Raw genomic sequence first — 20,985 nt, 5'->3', positions numbered from 1 at the left:
ACCGAATCTGTTTTTAAATAATAAACTCTACTCCTACGTGCTAACAAAATATAGCAATATATGGAGATTAGCGTTGTTCTTTCTCTTCCTCAGATATAGTTCGTCTCATATTATCATCTATTTCCCTCCTTCAATCTTATTAATAATAAACATGGGATGATTTATGTATAAACAGGATGTATTTGTTCTTTACTTTAATTTGCATATGTGGATGACCAAAACTGCGGAGTAGAGATTGGCACGGATGCATGGTAGTATGAGCGAGCAATGTAGCATACCTGCAGCTGAGTAGTGACATGCCAACAATGTAGACAGAGATCTCGCCGTTCGCCAAAGCTCACGCGTGCAGCAAGAGCAGCATGCCTGTAGCTCGACCCATGCTTTGACAAAGGACACCGGGTTTAGCTGCGGGGATGTCTAGCACCAGTTCGTCCAAAACATAATAACCCAGCTTGCCACATCTTCTAGCTCGGTTACTGGTTTATATATGAAACCTGTATGTTCAAGCTCAAATAGGAGATCGATTAGGAAATGGAAAAGTGAAAATAGATAATTTCTTAAGTTAGTGATTACACAATCCAGCTAGGATGTCATGGTATGACATATTCACACAGCAAGCCTATCTGGAGTTTCTGGACCTAGGTATGGTGCCTGTAAATATTAATTTACAAATTTACATGAACATAATAGTAACATTCAGTTCCATTGTAATATCTACAGCATATCGATGTTTTGCCATTAGACGATAGCTTTAGCTTAAATGATGACACAGTGACTATTAAACAGAGCACATACATTGTAATAACATCAATCTCTGACAGTCACGGCCATACATGAGATGTAAATTTGATACATTTGTGTTCTTCCCAGGTGATTTCAGAGTCTGGATCTACCCTTCTTTGCGACGACAACAGTTTCAATTTGTGGTCTGGAGTCTGGACCCAACAATTTGCTTACCATTAGTTCCTGCAATGCTTTGGGGTCATCTGTCAGAAACATGAGAATCGCGGTTAGTCCAATAAACGTGGTCTCATGGCTAGCAAAGAGCATGAGAAACAGCAAATCCAGCACGATGTTCTCGTTCAGTTCAGAGTCTGGCTTGTGTAGCTCGTGGATCACAAGATCGAAGAAATCTACTGACTCGAGCTCTGGGCTGTTCCTGCGCGCACCGAGCTGCTCGTTCAGCATCTTCATGACCCTCTTGCGTCCCTGAAGAGATGAATAAAACAACTCAAAAATTGTCACTTATCAAAGTCTAGGCAGATAGTGATCTATCAAACAGAGTAACAGATAATAGATGATTATTAGTTTACCTGCATGCATCTGTAGAAGGCTGTGCCGGGAACACAGAGCGGGAACGCCAGCAGCACCCTGGTGCATGCGTCGAAGCACTTCCATGGTTCCCTTCCAAGGCCGATCACAGGGGCTTCCAAGAAACGGCAAGGCATGATTGGGAGGGAAGCCAGGCAAGATCGACGTGACTGAGGGAAGCCTGACGTAGCATAGTGCAGGATTGGAAGGTCGATCCCTCATTGATTGAAGCTGCGTGACTATGGCCGGCGGCTGCGACGGCGTCGGGCGTCGGCGGCCGGGGCTTGGCTAATACCACGTGAGATAGGATGAGATGACAATATAATTTATGTTTTCCTTTTCAATTAGATCTATTATTATTATGCGTGCAGGTGGGTAATTTTTTAGAAAAACTGAATAGATCTAATGGCTATTAAAATTAACAGCGATCAAATTAATGGCTAGATCTTTCTAATTATTGTGATAATTTCTATGATTTATCTTTTTTTTCTAGTACGTCTGGTGAGAATTAACGTGGAGCCTCCGTTGGGACCTCCAATTATCAAATTGATGGCTACCCAAGAGACATAAGAGCTAAATTTTTTTTAGAGTTTCTAGGGCATTAAGCCCCAGCCTTTCCATTGGGGGTGTTCGGCTGGTATGGTTGTGGAGGAATTTGAATGGTTTAGATGAATTCTGGAGGAATTTATGAGAGGAAATTACTGTTTCGGATGAAAAAAGAAGCGGATCAAGCCGGGTTTAAGAACACGTGAACAGGGCCATATATCTAAAGACCAGATCCGTTTACAGCACAGTTTAACTAGAAGGACGCCCAGCTCCGACCGAAGCGGGATCACCAAGGTTTACAGTCAAAGCAACCTCAGAAGAAAGAGCCTAAGAGCTCTGAACCAAACAGTTAAACAGAAAACCCAGACGACGCTATTACAACCGCATTCAAGCAGCAAATCAGATCCCCTCTCCAGGTAGGCTCAGAGGGTATAGCCATGAGAGCTTTTCAGCCGCCTGGAAGACATCTTCAGGATTCCCATCCGTCATGCTTCTGAAGAACTTAGCGCCGCGCTTCTGGGAATGTCTGGGAGCCAAGACACCATCCTTGCAGCCGTCTTCAGGTCCCTCAGAAAATTTTCCAAGAGACCCCTCTTGTCCGCCAGGCACAGAACTTTCCAGTTCTGAAGAAGCCCATGAATCTGGTAGAAAAGAGCATCCATATTTCGCCATCCAATTTTCTGAAAACAAAGCTCATTCCTGAGTTTCCAAATAGACCAAACGACAGCAACAGTAATCATATTCACTAAACTATTTTTCTTGTGGCTCAACCAAAACTTTCCAATACTGATAATATCCATACCAACTTGAAAACCAAACAACTCAGAAATCACAATCCAGCATCTACTAGCCACAGCACAATCAACGAACAGGTGCTGACAAGTTTCCTCTTGGTCACAAAACAGACAAGGAACATCATCCACTTTTCTATGTTTAGCCAAGTTAACTCTAGTTAAAGTTCTGTTATGAATCAGAGGCCACAAGAACATATGAACTCTAGGTGGAACTTTTATACCCCAAACCGGAGATACATGCACTTGTTTTATCCCTCTAAAGTTTATGACTTTATAAAGAGACTGGGAAGAATAAGTGCCTTTAGAGGAAAACTTACAAACCATTTCATCCTCTTCCCCTGATAGCTGGATAGTAGAGACCAACTCTACTAGTTCCAGCCAAGAATTGTATAGGGTTTCATTCACATTTCTCCTAAAGGTACATCTCAAGTTATGCCCATCCCAAAGCTCTGCAATAGTCTTACCGTGTTCATTAATGATCCTATAAATAGGCCAAAACTGTATGGCTAAACTTGAGGACCCTAACCAATTGTCTTCCCAAAACCCGATCTTCCTCCCATTGCCCACTTTCCAGAAATACCCCATCTTGGCCGCCTGAGCAGCCCACATGAAGCCCTTAAAGAAGCTAGAAGCACTTGAAGTTCTAGAAAGGAAAATATTTGGATTTAGAGTGTCATATTTGAAATCTACCACCTCTTTCCAGAGGTTGTCCCTATCTATACTATACCTTTTGAACCATGAAGCTAAAAGACAAATGTTCAGGTCCCTTAGACTAGGGACCCCTAACCCCCCAAACTCTTTGCACATGGAGACAAGTTCCCAATTTGCTAGGTGGTACCTATGATTGTTCATAGAGTCATCCCAGAGAAAATTACCCATATGTGTGTTTAACATTTTAATAGCCCACTTGGGAAACTTGATAAAGGACAAAAGGTATACTAGAATACTAGCAAGACATGATTTAATTAAGACCACTCTAGCTGCCAGAGAAAGAAACCTCCCTCTCCAACCTGCTATCTTTTTCATGATCTTGTCAACTAGAGGCTGTATATTTTCTCTGGTTAAATTGTCAAAATGTAAAGGGATGCCTAAGTACTTAATAGGAAACTTTCCCACACAACAAGAAAGAATATGTGCTAGCCTATGAACTTCATTATCCTCAAGGTTGATGGGAACCATCTCACTTTTGTGGAAATTTATTCTCATTCCTAAGACTTGTTCATACCACATGAGTATACACTTAAGATTTTCCAACACAAAGTCCTCTGCCTTGAAAAATAAGATTGTATCATCCGCATATTGCAGTGCTACAATCCCTCCCACTCTAAAGTCTTCTAGAAGACCTGTTATTAAACCCCTATCAACAGCTTTCCTATGCATTCGAGATAAACCATCTCCTACCAAACTAAGCAGAAAAGGGGATAGGGGGTCACCTTGCCTTAAACCTTTTCCAGGTTTAAAGTAGGTTCTCCATTTACCATAATCCCCAGAGATCCTCCTATAACCACATGTTTGATCCAGTTTATCCAAACTGGATCAAACCCCCTAGCTTCTAGCATGTCAAACAAGAAGCTCCCCGTCACCCTGTCGTAAGCTTTTTCATAATCTAGTTTAAGAACTATACCTGGTTCACCACTCTGGTAGACACTATGAACCAACTCATGAGCTACAACAACACTTTCAAGGATATACCTCCCCTTAATAAACGCAGACTGTGTTGGAGCAACTATCCTTTGCACCACAGCGGTCAATTTTAGCGTTAGAAGTTTAGAAAAGATTTTAAAATTACAATTTAAAAGACTTATAGGCCTAAACTGTTTCATGTTAGTTGCCTCTCCCACTTTAGGAATAAGAGTAACCAAAGCAAAGTTAAGTCTTTTTAGATCTAGAGCACCTTTATGGAAATCATTAAAGAGATCCACCACATCAGATTTAATGAGGTCCCAAAATTTTTGGTAGAAGAGAAAAGGTACGCCATCAGGACCTGGGCCCCCTTCAACATAGCAACAAAAAACAGCTTCCTTAATTTCATTCTCCGAAAAAGGTGTTGTAAGTAACTCATTTTCCCTACTAGAGACCTTATCCTCTTCTCCCCAAAAATCTTGATCTAACTTCAGAGAAGAGTCTGAATCCTTTGCAAAAAGATTCTTATAAAAATCTAAAGCCACTCTCATCATTCCTTTCTAATCATAAACTAAGCCTGCATCACTTTCTAAACACTCAATCTTTTTTCCTACTCCTTTGGTAGCCACAACCTGGAAGTAGGCTGTATTCTTGTCTCCTTCAAGAATGTTCCTGTCTCTGGAACGCTGCCTAATTTTAATTTCTTCCAAAGCCCAGATCTGCTCCAACTTATCCTCAATATGTTCTAACTCTCTCCTCTCATTATCAGAAAGCTCCCTGGCCTCCACTAGACTTTCCAGTCTAGTGAACTCCTTAGATAGCTCTACTTTTGACTTATTTTGGGCCGCCACTTCATTTGCCGCCCAGCCCCTAATCATTCTTCTCAGAGTTCTAACTCTGAACTGCCATCTATCTATACTGTTAGATAAAGAGCAAGGAGTCCTCCAAGCCTTTTCTACAAAACTCTTAAACGAATCCTTTCTAGCCACCACTTTTCGAACCTAAACCTTTTTTTCCCAAAACAGGAGTTAACCCCTGAATCTTCCACAAGAGGATTGTGATCACTTGGAATTCTTTCTAGCGCTTTAACACTCGCCAGAGGAAAAGCCGCATCCCATGACCCTGAGACAAAAATCCTATCGATTTTTGCTAAAATGGGATGCTCCTGATTATTTGTCCAAGTGAATCTTTTATTGCTGGGACTGAGTTCAATCAGAGCCCATTTACTAATCCAGTCATTGAAACCATCAGCCCACCTATGACTATAAATACCATTGGTTTTATCAGAGGCAAACCTAACAAGATTAAAGTCCCCTCCAACCATCGTTGGGCCTTTCCAGGACCCCATCACAACTTCTAACTCATCTAGAAAATCTTGTCTAAGATCATCGTACGCTGGACCATAAACTACAACAAGTTTCCAGGTAAATCCATTGGACTTGTTAGTCATCAAAACACTAACAGAAAATTTTAAAACCTCATTCACAGCCATATTAAAAATAACCATATTGGCACCCAACAGGATTCCTCCTGCTGATCCCCTAGCTTCAAAATGATGCCAAGCAAAAGGAACATTTCCTGATAAAGTTTTCAAAAAAACTATTGATAAAGAATTTTTCTTGGTTTCCATAATACCCACAAAATCAGCGTGGGAATCTTTTATTCTACTAATCAGGGCAGGAACCCTACCAAGTTTACCCATGCCTCTAATATTCCAAAACAAACCTATCATTTATACTTTTTCTTATGCTTTTTCCTGGGACCTACCTTGGACCACCCCAATTCCTGGTCGTCCAAATTTTGATCAGAATTTCCATCCTGATCATTTTTTTGTGGTGTGCTAGCTTTATTTTCTATTTTCTCAGGAAGATCCTTGTCACACAATCATGTATCCACAGAATTGCTGGAGCACCCAGGGTTGCTACATCTAGAACTCATATCAGCTATCCTAGAAGTGTCCAGCTCTATCATCTTGTCTATAATAGGATTTCCATCCTCTATACCTATGCCAATATCCTTGGCCACAGCAAGTAACAAATCTTTAGAGACAACATGAGATTTTGGTGGTTTCATGTGTTTACATATATTGTCTTCTAAGTTCCACTTCCTCTTGAACTCTTGAGCATTTTCAATGACAGCCTTGCCATTATCAATGAGTCTGCTGCTTCTCCTGGATGGGATCACAGGCCCCCAATGTTGCTTCTTGGTAGCTTTCTTTGCTTTTTCTAGAAAAGTATCAGATTGGTGCTTCTCCTTGTCTTCTGCAGTTGGTTGAGACCAAGTTATATCATCTCCAACCTCATCTCCCTTTTCTGCCAGATCATGGATTTCAGAAGGAGAATCTTAATTGAACTTCTATTGTTGCATAGAGCTGCAACTCCTGGTACTAGTATCTATAGCAAGGAGACTCTGGTTTTTTACCTCTAGGTCATAGATCCACTCATCAGGTAGCTGGGTTTTTTCATTGTCATCCTGTAACACCATCTCTATGTCTTCATCTAAGGTTTCATCATCAACATCTTCACCCTCCAATTCCATAGCCCCAAGCAACTTAGCACAATCAATAGCTAGAGTATCCTTATGAGAAGGGATATCCTCATCTTCAAATAGTAAGGCTCTTCTAGCAGATTTGCCACTTCCTGAAGAACCACCACCTCCCTAAGGTTTGTTAGACTGTTCAGGCAATTTCCCTTCAGTTGGCCCCTGATCACTGTCTTTCTTTAGTTCATCATCCTTTCCTTTGAGATTGTCCTTAGGATCATCATCATCTAATAGATTATCTTCCTCTAATTCCTCTACCCCTCTAGAGTCACCATCAGAAGAATTACCAGCTTGAACATAACCCTCAGGCTTGAAAGAGATTTTGTAGACTCCAGTCTTGAACACATATAGTCTCTCCTTAGGGATTCTGGTAGGATCCTTGCATAGAATCTTTACTCTGACCAGACTGAAGAAACTATTGAAGATTGACTGCCAGTCCACTTCAACCATTAGACCTAAGCTTGAAGAAACCTCTCTTATAGTATCCCAATCAACCCATTTTGGGGGGATTCCTTTGATCTGAACCCACACCTCAATCAGGCTTCCCACCGGTTCCACATCTCCATTCCACACACTCAGAGAGGCAACCACTTTAGGTCTGTTCAACTGAAAGAGAGAAGCCTTGCCAATCACAAAATTCTCAACCTTCCTGCTGGGAGGAAACCTGACAATGTAACTAGCATCATCAGTCTTCTTCAATTGCCAATTCCAATCCTTGTCAAACAATTCCCTTAGATTTTCAAGAATCCCAGCCTCATCTATTTGCCCTTCCACAATGTTGAGTACTCCAAAGTTATCCATACCGTTCCAGTGACTGAATCTATTACCCCTTGCCCCCACATCAATGTGGTAGAACCGCCCAAGTTATATGGCCCACATGTGCCTACCATTGTCCCTCAGACTTCTGATACAACACATGTAAACCAGACAACTCCGATAGTCTATCGGGTGTCCTCGGGAAAACCCGAATCATCCACTTTTCATCTTCTGAGTAGGATCCCATTACAAAAGGCATTGCAGTATTACAACAGTTGTACAAATATACAAATATATTACATCAGAGTAAGTGGCGAAAGTATTACAATGTCATAAGTTTTACAAACCAGTATTAAGTTATTACAAACCAGTACGTATTAAAAACCATAAGTTTTGCCGTCACGGCAGTGGGGTAGCAAAAGCGGTACCACATATATTACAAACAAAAGATCTTCACCCTGCCCAGGGGTGCACACCAGTGAGGCTCTACTGCTGGGGACATTTCAAGAGGTTTGCAGAAGACTAACACATGGCTGAAAGCCTGAAACATCAGTTAGCCAAATGCCCCTATCACTCCTATCAGAAAGCTGAGTTCGAGTAACAGGTGTTTCAGTCCTGGACCGAGTTCGAGTAACTGGTGTCTAGGATTATGTGGAATTAGACCAACATCAGTTCGAGTAACAGTTGTAATGAGCAGTCCTTTATCTTGAGAATTGTACTCCCTGCGGCAAAGTGAGGCTCTGATTATAAGCTTGTCCTCCAGATCGGTGAAGGAAGGGGCCGCAGCGGGGTACCTCTATGTGTGTGCCTATGGTTATTTGGCAGCTACTAATTTGTTCACCTAGACAGCTACCAAGGTACAACTTCTCTCTTTTTCTGTCCATATCTTTCAAGAGCTGCCTTTGTTGGTTTCCTAGACTATGCAGTCAAATTTTAGAAGCAAAGATGGTATAAACTTTGGGATCCTGACATCCTTGTGAATTTGGAGTTCTCATATCTTTAAAAATTTTGTTCCTAGATTATTGCACTATGAATTACTAATTGCTGTATTGGATACCATTTTATGAGAAATTGTGCTTTGCTTGCAAAATTTGTTCCTACCCTGTAGGAAAAGATGCCATATGTTAACTCTCATGGTGTATACTGTGATGGAGCACCCAACAATATTTGTGGACTGTAAATGTTCAGACGAAGAAGTAATTTTTTTTTTCTATTTTCATGGATTGAATCTTGATCTTTTGTTTCCTCTTTCCCAGCACGACGGTGAGGGAGCGCAGAGCCTTGGATGATAGCAACACCAGGTACTGCAGAGGGTCTGTATCCTTTATTAGCTATTTAGCTTCTGTAGCTTGATTCAGCACTTCTACGCATACAGATAAATCTTAGATGCCTGGGACAAATATTTTTTTGCTTTTGAATTCTGATTATGAAAACTGAGCATTTTGTTCAACTTCAAACTGAACACATGTACTATATGTCTATATGTGCCTTCTCGAGAAGTAAATATTTGTATATAGATAAGAAGGTTGTTCTAGAGTGGATAGGATCATTTTAGTCATGGCTGGTGCATTAACTTTTATAGACATATAGACTGTATGGTGATATTGATCAATCTTCCAAGCAAAACATTGTCATTGCACATTGACAAACTTTTACTGACTTCTATTTTCCTGGTTACAGGAAGATGGCTGGCTGCTTCAGGGTACTGCATCTGGTCTGGCCCTTTCTGGCTTTCTTGCCAGAGATGCAGAGCGTGGATAGGAAGATACAATTCAGAGAAAAAGATATATACACCGTTATTTCAGTTCTAATTTGCATGTACACGTGCCGTAGCGTTAGCACGAACGTTTTGAAGAGCCGTGGAAATGAATGTTTTGACAACTTTCCTGAAGATCTCCAAGGCCTACTTAAGGGCTTAGGCAGATTGTAAATTAGATGGATAATGCTTGACATAAGTTTATTATGTCTTGTTATGCATAATTGTTTTCCGAATTATATACATGGTCATATACAATTATGTGAAAGTTGAATTATGGAAAAAATATCGTCGTTTGGTTGTTTTCATATGCACCCCTGAAATGAAGCCGTGGCGTTAGCACGGGCACTATACTAGTTAAAAATAAGAAATACTAGGATACAAAGATGTATCACACTCCATGTTTTATTGCAGACCTTAACACTAGTTTTTTGTCCTCTTGGATAGGCAGAATGGCTTTTCTTTTTTGGGTGTTGGGTGTGTGCGGTGGGGGTGATACTTATAAATTACTCCTTCCATCTTGCAAAGAGTGTCCCTTTAGCTTTGTTCTAAGTTAATCTATCTTAAATTTAACCAAGTTTATAAAAAATGTACCAATACTTGTGATACCGAATAAGTTTCATTAGATTCATCATAAAAAAATCATCAAATTTGGTGTCGTAAATGTTGTTTTTTTTTATTAAATTGGTCAAATTTAAGATTGATTGACTTAAGGACCAGTCAGATGAACGCTCTTTGTGGGGAGTAGGCGTAAGGCCAGTCTCGGTGGTCATTACATGGAAGTTTCATACACATTAAATGAGATGTCATATCAGCGAAATGATAGCACGGCAAAGAAATCTAGAGGAGAGAGAGGATGGTCGTTTCATCACGGTGAAACGAGTTCACACCGTTTCCAAGACGTTGGAAACCGGGTGATACGTGCACTGAGGCCTTTCCGTGTCATCTTCGTTGTTTCCCCGATCCAGTGTGGCTCGCCGCACCATGGTGCCCGTTCTACCATTCCACAATCCGCATTCTTGCAGGTAAACACTGCAACCAAAAACCAAAAGCCTGATGCCGACACCATTGTGGAGTGAGCCAAGGGATAAGTCGCCACTCGCCAGCAGCCTGTACTTTTTATCTGAATGCAAGAATAAAATGACTACATAGTTTACATTGCACATTTGATCATGATACCATTCAAGAATTAAATGCTACAATTTGCCTCTAAAACAGTGAAACAAACTTGCATTGAGAGAGATAGTTTCATTCATCTGAAAAGTTGTCACAACAGTCTTGGAAACTATGACGTGAAACTCCAGCTGAGACTGACCTAAGACACCATAAAATAAACACTGATCGTTCCAGTGAATAATTGTGGTCCCCTGACCACCTAAAGTCATAATTGTGGTCACTTGACCACCTAAAGTGCAACAGCATGGCACTGGCTGCAGGGCTCAAAAACATTTAACTCGACTGTTGAAGGAACTTTTGACTTGACGTATGTTTGGACAGCCGATAGTGCTCTATGCGCTTCCATAAGTTCATCCCTCGTCATTGGCCAGCATCTGACATGTTCGTTGACAGAGCATCTAGGCGCACCATGAGTGGTGTCCAATGTGAGGCACTCGAGTGACATTGCAGACTCGAGAATATGACAGGTCAACTCAATCAAGCTCTTTGCAGATGAGAAATTGGTGATTCGAACACACTTGAGCTTGTCATTATGGTTCTCTGGCATCTTCCTCAGATCCAAGGGATCTTCAAAAACTGAGACACGCTCCACATGTACCGATAATACCTAAAGATGAAAAAGCAAACTTGAATTAACGATTCTGTCAGTTACCAATGTTTTGCAGGACGGACAATGACTTACATTCAAGATGAAAGTCTCCAGGAAAGGAGAAGCATCAAAAAAGGATAACAGAGAAAAACAATCATAGGTCTGTCCATGAAGAGCAATAGTCAAGAACTTGAGGTGGAGGAATTTGCTAGGCATTACCGGCGTATTAACCGTCTGCAAAAATGGGGAAAAAAAGTCTGCTTTAATTATATGTATGCCTGCTGTAAAATCATTCTAAGCATATTGCTCACAGAAAGTTCATACCTCAGTTTCTGAAACTAAGCTAAGAGTCTCGAGATTTGGCATGCTGGATGGAAGCTCAGTACGAGCATAAAAGGCAGCACCAGGACATAATCTTTCATATTTTATAATATGCGACGATTCCAAAAGTGAGAGTTGTACATGGAGGTCTCCTGCAATGCGAACACTAGATAGATTTGGAGCTTTGCTCTCTAAAACTTCCAGTCCAAGGCAAGAGTTCACCTCAAGGTAGCTAAGCCGCTGCAGGCAAGGTATTTTCAGGCAAATAATCCCACCGCAATTCCTGAGTACCAACTGCTCCAAAGAGAAAGAATTAGAAAGAAGACACTCGAGCTTACTCTCGGTAATAGATACGTTACACAGCTGTATTCTTCTCAAGTTTCTCAAGGAACCAAGTCCGATTGTGGGATGAAAGTAACAGCCGACAAGGTGAAGATTACGGAGTGACTCTCCAATTTCATCAGATAAAAGTGAGCATGGAAAGTTGTACAGTGTATTCTTTCCATACAGAGAAATGTTCAGTTCTTCAATCCCTGGTTTAATAGTATTCCGAAGCCAACGGTCGAGATCAAGATGACAGAAGTCTTGATTATCGTAAAATGAATCATCTTCGAGATCAAGATGACAGAAGTCTTGATTATTGTAATATGAATCATCTTGAAACTTGACTGCCTTCACTCCAATGCCTGAGTGGTTTTGCAGAATGTGATCAACTATGCTGGTGATGTCCCTTTGTGTTTCCTCATTTCTGCACGTATTATCATTTATTAAGCCCAATGTTTCCCTACTGAAATCGAGGTTAGGGCGGCATCTCCAGGAACGCAAAAAGGTGTGAGACACACAGGCAGCTCGGGCAGCATCTTGAATTGGCATTAAGGAATGTATATGACACCAGATATCCTGCATGCACATGTGTGGGAGAAAAATCAACGGTGGAATTGTAAAGGCAAACACAATAACGTTATTTCTATAAGGAAAACAATAGAACTGTACAGAGTCACCTGATTGCACAAAGTAAACTGAATTACAGAGATGTGAGAGTTGGAATGTAATTGTGAAAAGTTTATTGAGCACTATATAAAGAGTTTATAGGTGGATGTGGATTTACAAGATGCCAATATATGGTTCAGGGCAGATAAATATGAAATCTGTTATTTGCATGTCTCAGGCAGATTCTGCATATTTTGTGTCAACCAAAATGCAGGGATTGCCAAGATACATGGGGATCTAAACCAAGACAGTTTTTTTCTTTAGAAGAGTAGAAGTCCACAAAATAGTAGCATTAGAAGATAAGTTCAAAAACTTCAAATTGCTACCATCGGTCAACCAATTTGTGCAGATCAAGCAATCATGGTTCTAAAGCCCACTATAGCCCAACTATAGTTGAAGCTATAGAGTTTTCAGAGTTTTCAAAGACCTAACACTACGATATTGTCAATTTTTCGCTATTCTATCCCTAATAATAAAAAGGCAAAATTTCAGGCTGTTTTTTTCGTCCATCCATTCTTTTTTTCTGTCTTTCCATAACTAACTCCGTAAATGTGAAAATTGTCTCTCTCCAAGTCTGTCTACAGCTCTCGCGTTATATATATATATATATATATATATATATATAGAACTACTATCCTATAGCTGGCTACAGAATAACTTATTCTGTAGCCACTTTGAGTTATGATAATTACTATGTTAATTTACGAGATTATAGTAACTCCTTACTAAGTGGTTTAATATAATGTTATGGTAAATATCCCCATGTGTTATAGTAACCCAACTATCGTAAATATGTATTGACATTATGGTAAATTAGTATATAAAATTATAGTAAATGGAGGTGGCTACAGAATAACTTATTTTGTAGCCGGCTACTGAATAGCCTCTCCCTATATATATATATATATATATATATATATATTATGGCATATATATGGCATCTTGTAATAACTTGAATATAACTAGGAATCGTAATCCTAATCCAAATACAACATGTGCCGATTGGATTCCTTTTGTGTTTGTTTTGGAAACTAAGACACCGCACGTAGCATACGAACCTAACACGTTCACGTTGGAAGAAACAAAATCAGGTTTAACTCCACAAGGAAACGACTCAAACCAATAATATGTCGTCTCCTCTTCCAAATACAATCTTAGTTCAAATTAGACTAACTCTAGAAGTCAATAACTCATCAAATCAAACCCACGTCAAGCTGAGAAGAATATCCTCATATTTCATTAACCAAATCAAGTGAATCGCGAAGGCGCAAGAGGACCAAATTGAGGCCACCACGGATTAGATTGCCATGCACAGATAAAAATCGACGCCCAACCGCAAGTTCTCCTACTCCATGGCTTTCCCCATCTGTCACCGTGTACTCATTGGACTCCAATTGGACCACCAAACCAAGGCGTGCAAGCCACGACGCTGTCAGACCCCATGGGCAATACAACGATGAAACCGCCCCTGGCAGCACCATATATTAAAGAAAGATGAACCGATTAAAGAAAGATGGAGGTGGTAAACCATGTCAATTGTTGGTGGCGCTTCCATTGCCTATTCTGCCACTGTCCAATCCTCGCATTGGTATCTCCGGCGGGCTCTCACGTCCGCACCTCCGGCACCGTGGTAGGATCCAAGAGCTGCTGTGCTGTAGAGCTCGACGTGGGACGGGAGGACTGAGGATGAGGGCACCACACGCCCGCGTTGAAAGGCCCTCAGCTCAAGTAGGAGGCGGTGGTGTGGGGACAAGGCGAAAAGCCGAGCGTCTGTCGCTGGTTCGCTGCTGCCAGGTGCAGAGGCCAAGAGAAGGCTAGGAGCTGACAGCCTTAACGCGCTCGGCCTTGCAGCATGAGACTACTGCCACCGTCTGATCCAGCAATGTCACAGAGCAAATCGATGAACAAGCTTTGTGATAAGCCAGAACATCACCACCATGGACCTTGGAGAAAGCAGGCCATAACAACACATCGAACTTGGAATGGTAGACGAAGCAAAATAGCATGGCGGGCTCGAGACATGAGCCGCAGGCAGTGGTAGCGTCGCCGTCAGAGCTCAGGGACACACCGAAGCAACCCAGAGCGGCACATCCAATTCGGAATGGCAGTCGTGCCATGGAGGTATGGCAGACACAAAGCCATGACAGAGCTTGGGAAGACGAGCAGCGGCACAGGTCAGATGTGGGATACGGCCATATACAATTAATTATTAATTGCATTGTTAAAACTTTAAAAAGAAAATACGGCGTGATTAAAACAGAAACATGGAAGTGAATATATTAAAATATATTCATATCAATAGACCCTACATCCATAGCAACCACATTAAGGATAATAATCTATTAAAGAGCAAAACAATTCTTCCATCCGCCTTTTTAAATTCACAAAAATGTCCATACGTCTTTGACCTGGAATTTCGACCCATGTTCGTGCAAGTTAAAACAACAATGCTATAGAGTCTAATTTTAAGTTGTATATCGAGTTATGCTAAAACTATTCAAATTCATTGCTCTACTTACATAAACTGGCAGTTATTTAATTCAATCAAATGTGATAATTTATTTAATTTACAGCTGCTGAAAACAGGCCGAGAATTAAACACACGAGTAGCACATGTCCAACTTCGGTATTGATTAAAATTACACAACAAATTGAAATGCATGATGCTTGTCTATGACCACACAAGACATATGCCACGTAGCAACACACGGGCATATTTGCTAGTGTAGCTAACAATACGATATTGCCGACAAAAATCGCTATTTGGGTTAGCCACAACTTTTTAAGCACTTGTCTGTGGGTCGAGGCTACTTCATTCCCTTCACAACGGAGGCCCAAAATACTACAAACGATGCCAGTAACTCAAAGTCTTAGTCCTAATCGATCCCTAACCACGCCACCATTCATCTCTAAAAACAGTTGCAGCATCCTATGAAAGCTTACTAGAGACGGCCGTGGTCGGCGGTTTCATGCACTAGTTGGCCTCCACTTAAGATAACCAACATCACACGTTGCGACCCATGGTTTCTTGCAGCGGCTGCAACATGAAGGCCACCAACATAACATGACCGAGAAAATATTCATTCTTTGTTCTGGATTAGTGCAATCTATGTCTCTCTATTGTGTTCTTTACTTCAATATAAACTATGTAATGAATCCTTGAAGGAATGCTTAATTGTTTATTGTTGAATGAATATAATGTTGATTATAACGGTGACTATGTTGGTTGATGTAATGATTATGACGTTTGTGTCCATGAAATTTCTTTAGTTCCATGTTTTTGTGCATAATTCATTAAAAAATTTCATGTTTGACAAAACCGCATAATGACATAGCTCTACTATATCTTGCTATAGCTTTTTAGAGCTCCTACTAGATGAGACCACCGCTAAATGTCTTAGTCAACTATATAAAACCTTGAGTAGTCATACTGAGCAATGTAAATCTTTCAACATCAATGTTGTACCTCAGGGAGATCTGATCCTGAGTATCCCTTTATTTGGCCATCCAGAGAATGTTCATCATGTTGACTGGGTGAACCCTTTCTTTTTGCACATGAAGCAATAGATCCATCTGCAACACACCGTTCATGGTCACGAAAGAATGCACACAGAAATATAATTTTGTTCATATTAAAATTAATCTTCTGTGCGAAAATTAGTTAATCTAATTAATCTTCAGCGCACGAATCAGAACATCTAAAAGTTTAGAGACCCCAAACTGTTTCTGCATAACACTAAAAAATGTTAACCAACTAGATTTTTTCCTTTTCTTTTGAAAAGAGTACAAACTCCCCAAATCACGCTAATTTTGTTCAAGAGTAAGGCTCTATTTGGATCCCACACAGTTAGCTGCTAAAAATTAGCCCGTTTGGATCCCAGCTAATAGTCTCCTACCAATCACCAAACTAAAAATTAGGTGTTAGCTGGTTCCACTCAGCTAATGCATGTATACAAAGAAGCCCTAAGGCTATATGCTTAAATAAACAATGGGTTGGCTGCTCAGATCGATTTAGATGAACCTATTGGATTTAATTCTCATAATATTCAATGCAAGAAAAATATCATATGGACGGACGAGATGCTGCTACTTACTACGGGTTTGGATCTGCCGTCGACGATTCCGCCGCTTCATGGACATAAGCTGATCCAGCTTCAGCATCCCCATGACGTGATGACGCCTCGGATCGACTCGGGAATTCAAAGACAGTAAAGTCCGTTTTTGCAGAGGCTGAGGGATCCCGTTGTTGCAGAGGCGGGGCTACCAGCGCACCAACAGCGGCGCAGGATACGAGGGCTGGGCGGTCACGGACGGCCGGCGTGGTCGCGGGGGAGGGGGCCGGGCGGCGGCTGAGGGATGGTGGATCAGGGTCTGGCGGCGCGTGTGGATGTCATGTAATATAAGGATGTTATTAATTAATAATAAGGGAAAGGGCAGAGAAATCCAGGCTGCACCGCTCGGGTGAGAATTTTTTTTTTAAGACGCTCGGGTAAGATGAGCCAGGCCCGGCAGAAGCAGGCCTGCAAGTGTTTGGCAAATTTTCTCAACTGGGCCAGGCTGGTGCGCTACTCGCTTCCGCGGCCCGACCCCAGGAATCCTGCAGCCGCCACCCCGCCCCCACTGGTGCCGCCTCTATCCTCTCCGGCACCGCTCCCCACCCCTCCGGCGAGGCACCACCCCGCACCCTCCGGCGCCGCCCCCATCCCATCCAACCGATGCACCTCGTCCCCAACCCTGCGCGCCGTCCCTCCTAACACCCTCATTAGTTCGCCACCACCACGGTCCCCAGTCGAGGACGGGCACCGACGGTGAGCTCAGTTCATCCGGCACTACCGACGACCCGCACCTTGCCTGCCTTGTCGCCTCGACATGCATCCACTGCTGGAGCGTGCACGAGCTGGAGAGGTTTCCGAGCCCCCGCCCGGGCGCGTCGCTCCGCCGCCGCGGTAGGGGAAGCGGGTGGTGCTGGTGCGGTAGCGGCAGAGCACGTGGATCGTGGAGGGCTTCATCCGGGAGAGCTCTGACATCTCTGATCCAGTGAGGGCAAGTTGACTACTGGATCCCACACCGCGGATCCAGTGAGGGCAGGTCCACAGCTCCCTGGTTCGGTGATGCAGTTCAAAGCTGCCTCCTTGACGGCGTCGCAGTGCTGCCAAGGCGAGGTCGACGCCAACTGCAGCCCCCTCCCAGCGTCACCTGGTGGCGATAGCTTGACATCAGTACCACAAGGTTTGTGATTGTTTCTTGCATTTTCTCGGGGCTGCGTGCTCCTGCTCTTGATGGATGTACTTTATATGCGTGAGTGTCTCAGAAGGAATCTCCTCAACTGAAAGTTTTTTTTCTAATGTCTTGATTGCGCTAGATTGGATTGAGAGTTTATTCAACTTGATAGCTAAATTGGAGCAGAAAGAAGATAGATTTGTTCTTGTTTTACAGGTTCAGTTTTACGTATCCTTTATGATACACGACTGATATGGATGCTTGTTCCACCTTATTTCTGCTCCAATTTCATGGTTGACCGTCTCCATGCCATCTGCTGAATGCTACGAACAGTTTCATGGGATGCAGGAGGCGTGTCAGGGCTGCGTATGGCTGCGTGGGAAGAGAAGCCGGAGCTGCATATGGATGCTTTCGCTCCGCTGCAGCGGCGGCCATGACCCGGTCATTGGTTCGGTGTGTCGGTGTTTCCCTAGAGGCTGGAGCTTTTAAATCCATCGGTGATTTACTCTAACGCACATCAAGGCGACCCTCTATCCCCTGCCTCACTCGACTACCCGTGCATGTGTACAATTCCTCGTGGTTGCGGTGTTGGAAGATTCTGATGCGTATCGAATCTAGTTGGATCTCCCCCATCAAATCTAAGTTGAAAGAATGGAATTCATCCCCAACCGAGCTCTCCATCTGTGCAAACTAATCCATTTCTCTGTAGAGATGATTATTCTGGACTTCTGTTACCTGCTGACTAATTAGAATTATATCAACTTCCATTTGTAGTTACCTATTCTATTGCCCAACCTTCTTACTTTTAGAAAATTGAACTGATTTCATCTTACAAATCTTTTTGGCACAGAAGATTAAATCCCCAAAAGAAGTGTATGCAGTATGTACAAGTCGGGTTAATGGGTTTGATATATATTTTTCTTTTCTATTGAGTTCGTTGGGTGATGTTTATTTGTCCCTGTAATATTTGGAAACTCATAATTTCTCTTCTACTTGTAACCTGGTGCTCCATTCTAGTAGTTCAGTTTTTGCTAGCTTATAGAAATTGATAGTATATATTAATGAATAATTGTGTGGTGCAGCTATTCTCATAGTACCGGTGGAACTGTTTGAAGACAGGAGTGATTCACTCAAACAATGTCGCACGGTGGATTTGTTGATCTAGTTCTCCATGTCAATATGTCTCAGGTACAGCATTCCTACCCTCTCCAATTTTGTTGAACCTGCAACTGCAACTAGTACTTAAGTGCATTTGGGAAGTCCTTTTGCCTTTTTTCCCTTTCCAATTAGATTTCCATGTGCAGGAGGTTAGGGAAGCTCTGAAGAGGATAAAAGTGGGTAAAGCGATGGGTCCTAATGGTATTCCGATCAAGGTGTGGAGGTGTCTCGGGGATTTAGCTATAATATGGCTAACGAAGCTGTTCAACAATATCTATCGATCGAACAAGATGCCTGAGGAGTGGAGAAGAAGTATATTGGTACCAATCTACAAGAACAAATGAGACATCCAAAGTTGCACTAATTACATGGGAATTAAGCTGATGAGCCACACGATGAAGCTATGGGAGAGAGTTATCGAGCATCGACTGCGAGGAACGACACGGGTATCTACGAACCAATTCGGTTTCATGCCAGGAAGGTCAACCATAGAAGCAATTTTCTTAATTAGACAAGTTATGGAGCGGTTCAGTGAGCAGAAGAAGGACCTACACATGGTTTTCATTGACTTGGAGAAGGCTTATGATAGGGTATCAAGGAATGTTATGTGGTGGACATTGGACAAACATAAAGTCCCAACAAAGTATGTTACCCTCATCAAGGACATGTACAACAGTGCCGTGACTAGTGTGCGAACAAATGATAGTAACACAGATTACTTTCCGATTAAAATAGGACTTCATCAAGGGTCAGCCTTGAGCCCGTATCTCTTTGCCTTGGTAATGGACGAAGTGACAAGGGACATTCAAGGGAATATCCCTTGGTGTATGCTTTTTACAGACGATGTAATGCTAGTTGATGAAAGTCATGCAGGAGTTAATAGGAAACTAGAGCTGTGGTGGTAGACCCTTAAGTCCAAAGGTTTTAAACTAAGTCGAACTAAAACAGAATACATGAGATGCGACTTTGGCTATGAAGCATGGGTGGAGCTCGTAACTAGAAGCTATGATTGGCTTCGAGGATTGTGGTGGTTCAATGAGCTCGCCCTTAGGAACAGAAAGGTTTTGTATTGTGGGTTGCTCCATTGGAGAAAATATAAAAAGAAAAGAAAGGGTAAAATAAAAGATACATGGGTGAACTAGGTTCAGAGATAACTATGACAACCGCTCCCCAGCAACGGCACCGAAGTGCTTGTTGGTGCTTGTTAGCGAAAGCAGATAAATCCGCAAGCGCATGAAAATACCGTTGTAGCACTTCACCCGGTGGTAAGCAAGGTATCGTATTTTCTCGAGGAACGGTAGTGTAGGAAGTCTCTAAGCTAGTTCTCCAAGAACAAGAGAAGGATAACTTGGGTAGTGAGGTTCTTCTAAAGGTAGATTCCTTAAATCAAGATAGCGCTACCGTTATAACCTTGTTTCGGGCACCGGTGATCACCTAGTCTGACAAACGATACCGGCCTGTAGCTCTACGCCGAACCTGAATGTGGGGGATTGCAAAGGACGGACAAGACTGTCATCACCTGTCGCCTACCCCTCAACCATGGGGAACGAGGTAAACGAAGGTAACTTCTACCTTAGGCACCACGTCTACGCTATCAGTTACGATTCTAGCGTTGGCCAGGAACTTTCGTCTTTATCAGGAGTCCTCTACTAGAACCTCCATCACGGGGACGGACGACGAACCCACAAGAGTATAGCGATAACGATAACTTGCTCAAAGTAATCGAACCAATAGAATAACACAAACTTCTTACCCAATTGGTAAGACGGTCGAGGTAAGTATGGAGGGAGCCGACAACCCCGTGAAAGGTCCTAATTGGCTAGAGGGGGGTGAATAGCCTAATTTAAAATCTACAAATTCACTTAGGCAAACTTGTTAGACAAATATGAGGCGATAAGGCTTTTTGCACTAGCTTCTAACAAGTGTTGCAAGTCACCTATCCCAACAATTCTAGTTGCTATAATCTCTAGTTCATACAATGGCTATGTCACTACTTTACACTAGTGAGCAAGAAACTAGCTAAGCAACTACACACACAAACTAAATAAGATAAGCTAATTACTCTAAGTAACTAAGGAAGCTACTATGCGAGAAAGTAAATAGGAGGTGGAACTCGATATACCGCCACGAAGGGGATAAACCAATCAATGAATATGAAGTCCAATCGCCGGGAGAAGTCAATCAATTCAAGAGTTAACACCAAG

General features: G+C 42.2%; 2 protein-coding genes and 1 long non-coding RNA gene across 4 annotated transcripts; 1 reads left to right on the top strand and 2 right to left on the bottom strand.

Annotated features, from left to right (window-relative positions):
* Window positions 1–876: 876 nt before the first annotated feature.
* LOC136531538 (cytochrome P450 87A3-like) lies at window positions 877–1,608 on the bottom strand. The gene is made up of 2 exons (XM_066524182.1): window positions 1,314–1,608; window positions 877–1,209 (listed from the first exon to the last, which is right to left on the bottom strand). Exons 1-2 carry the CDS (start codon window positions 1,446–1,448, stop codon window positions 877–879), a joined length of 468 nt encoding a protein of 155 aa, XP_066380279.1. The 5' UTR covers window positions 1,449–1,608.
* An 8,889-nt stretch (window positions 1,609–10,497) lies between these two features.
* On the bottom strand, window positions 10,498–16,791 carry LOC136531539 (F-box/LRR-repeat protein At3g58940-like). Of its 2 annotated transcripts, XM_066524184.1 has the most exons (6): window positions 16,498–16,791; window positions 15,870–15,976; window positions 11,417–12,313; window positions 11,186–11,326; window positions 10,733–11,110; window positions 10,498–10,702 (listed from the first exon to the last, which is right to left on the bottom strand). In XM_066524184.1, the coding sequence occupies exons 1-5, from the start codon at window positions 16,568–16,570 to the stop codon at window positions 10,733–10,735; spliced, it is 1,596 nt and encodes a 531-aa protein (XP_066380281.1). In that variant the 5' UTR covers window positions 16,571–16,791; the 3' UTR covers window positions 10,498–10,702. The 2 variants fall into 2 exon arrangements, with proteins under 2 accessions (XP_066380281.1, XP_066380280.1); XM_066524183.1 differs by having other exon boundaries at window positions 10,498–11,110.
* Window positions 16,792–17,029: 238 nt separating this feature from the next.
* Window positions 17,030–19,806, top strand: LOC136531540 (uncharacterized). The gene is made up of 3 exons (XR_010778055.1): window positions 17,030–17,632; window positions 18,706–18,811; window positions 18,928–19,806. It is a non-coding gene; the product is annotated as an uncharacterized lncRNA (long non-coding RNA).
* The last annotated feature ends 1,179 nt before the right edge of the window (window positions 19,807–20,985 follow it).

The sequence above is a fragment of the Miscanthus floridulus genome, unplaced genomic scaffold, assembly GCF_019320115.1.
Source record: "Miscanthus floridulus cultivar M001 unplaced genomic scaffold, ASM1932011v1 fs_367_1_2, whole genome shotgun sequence".
Taxonomy (NCBI): domain Eukaryota; kingdom Viridiplantae; phylum Streptophyta; class Magnoliopsida; order Poales; family Poaceae; genus Miscanthus; species Miscanthus floridulus.
This window is presented reverse-complemented; position numbering and strand designations above follow the sequence as displayed.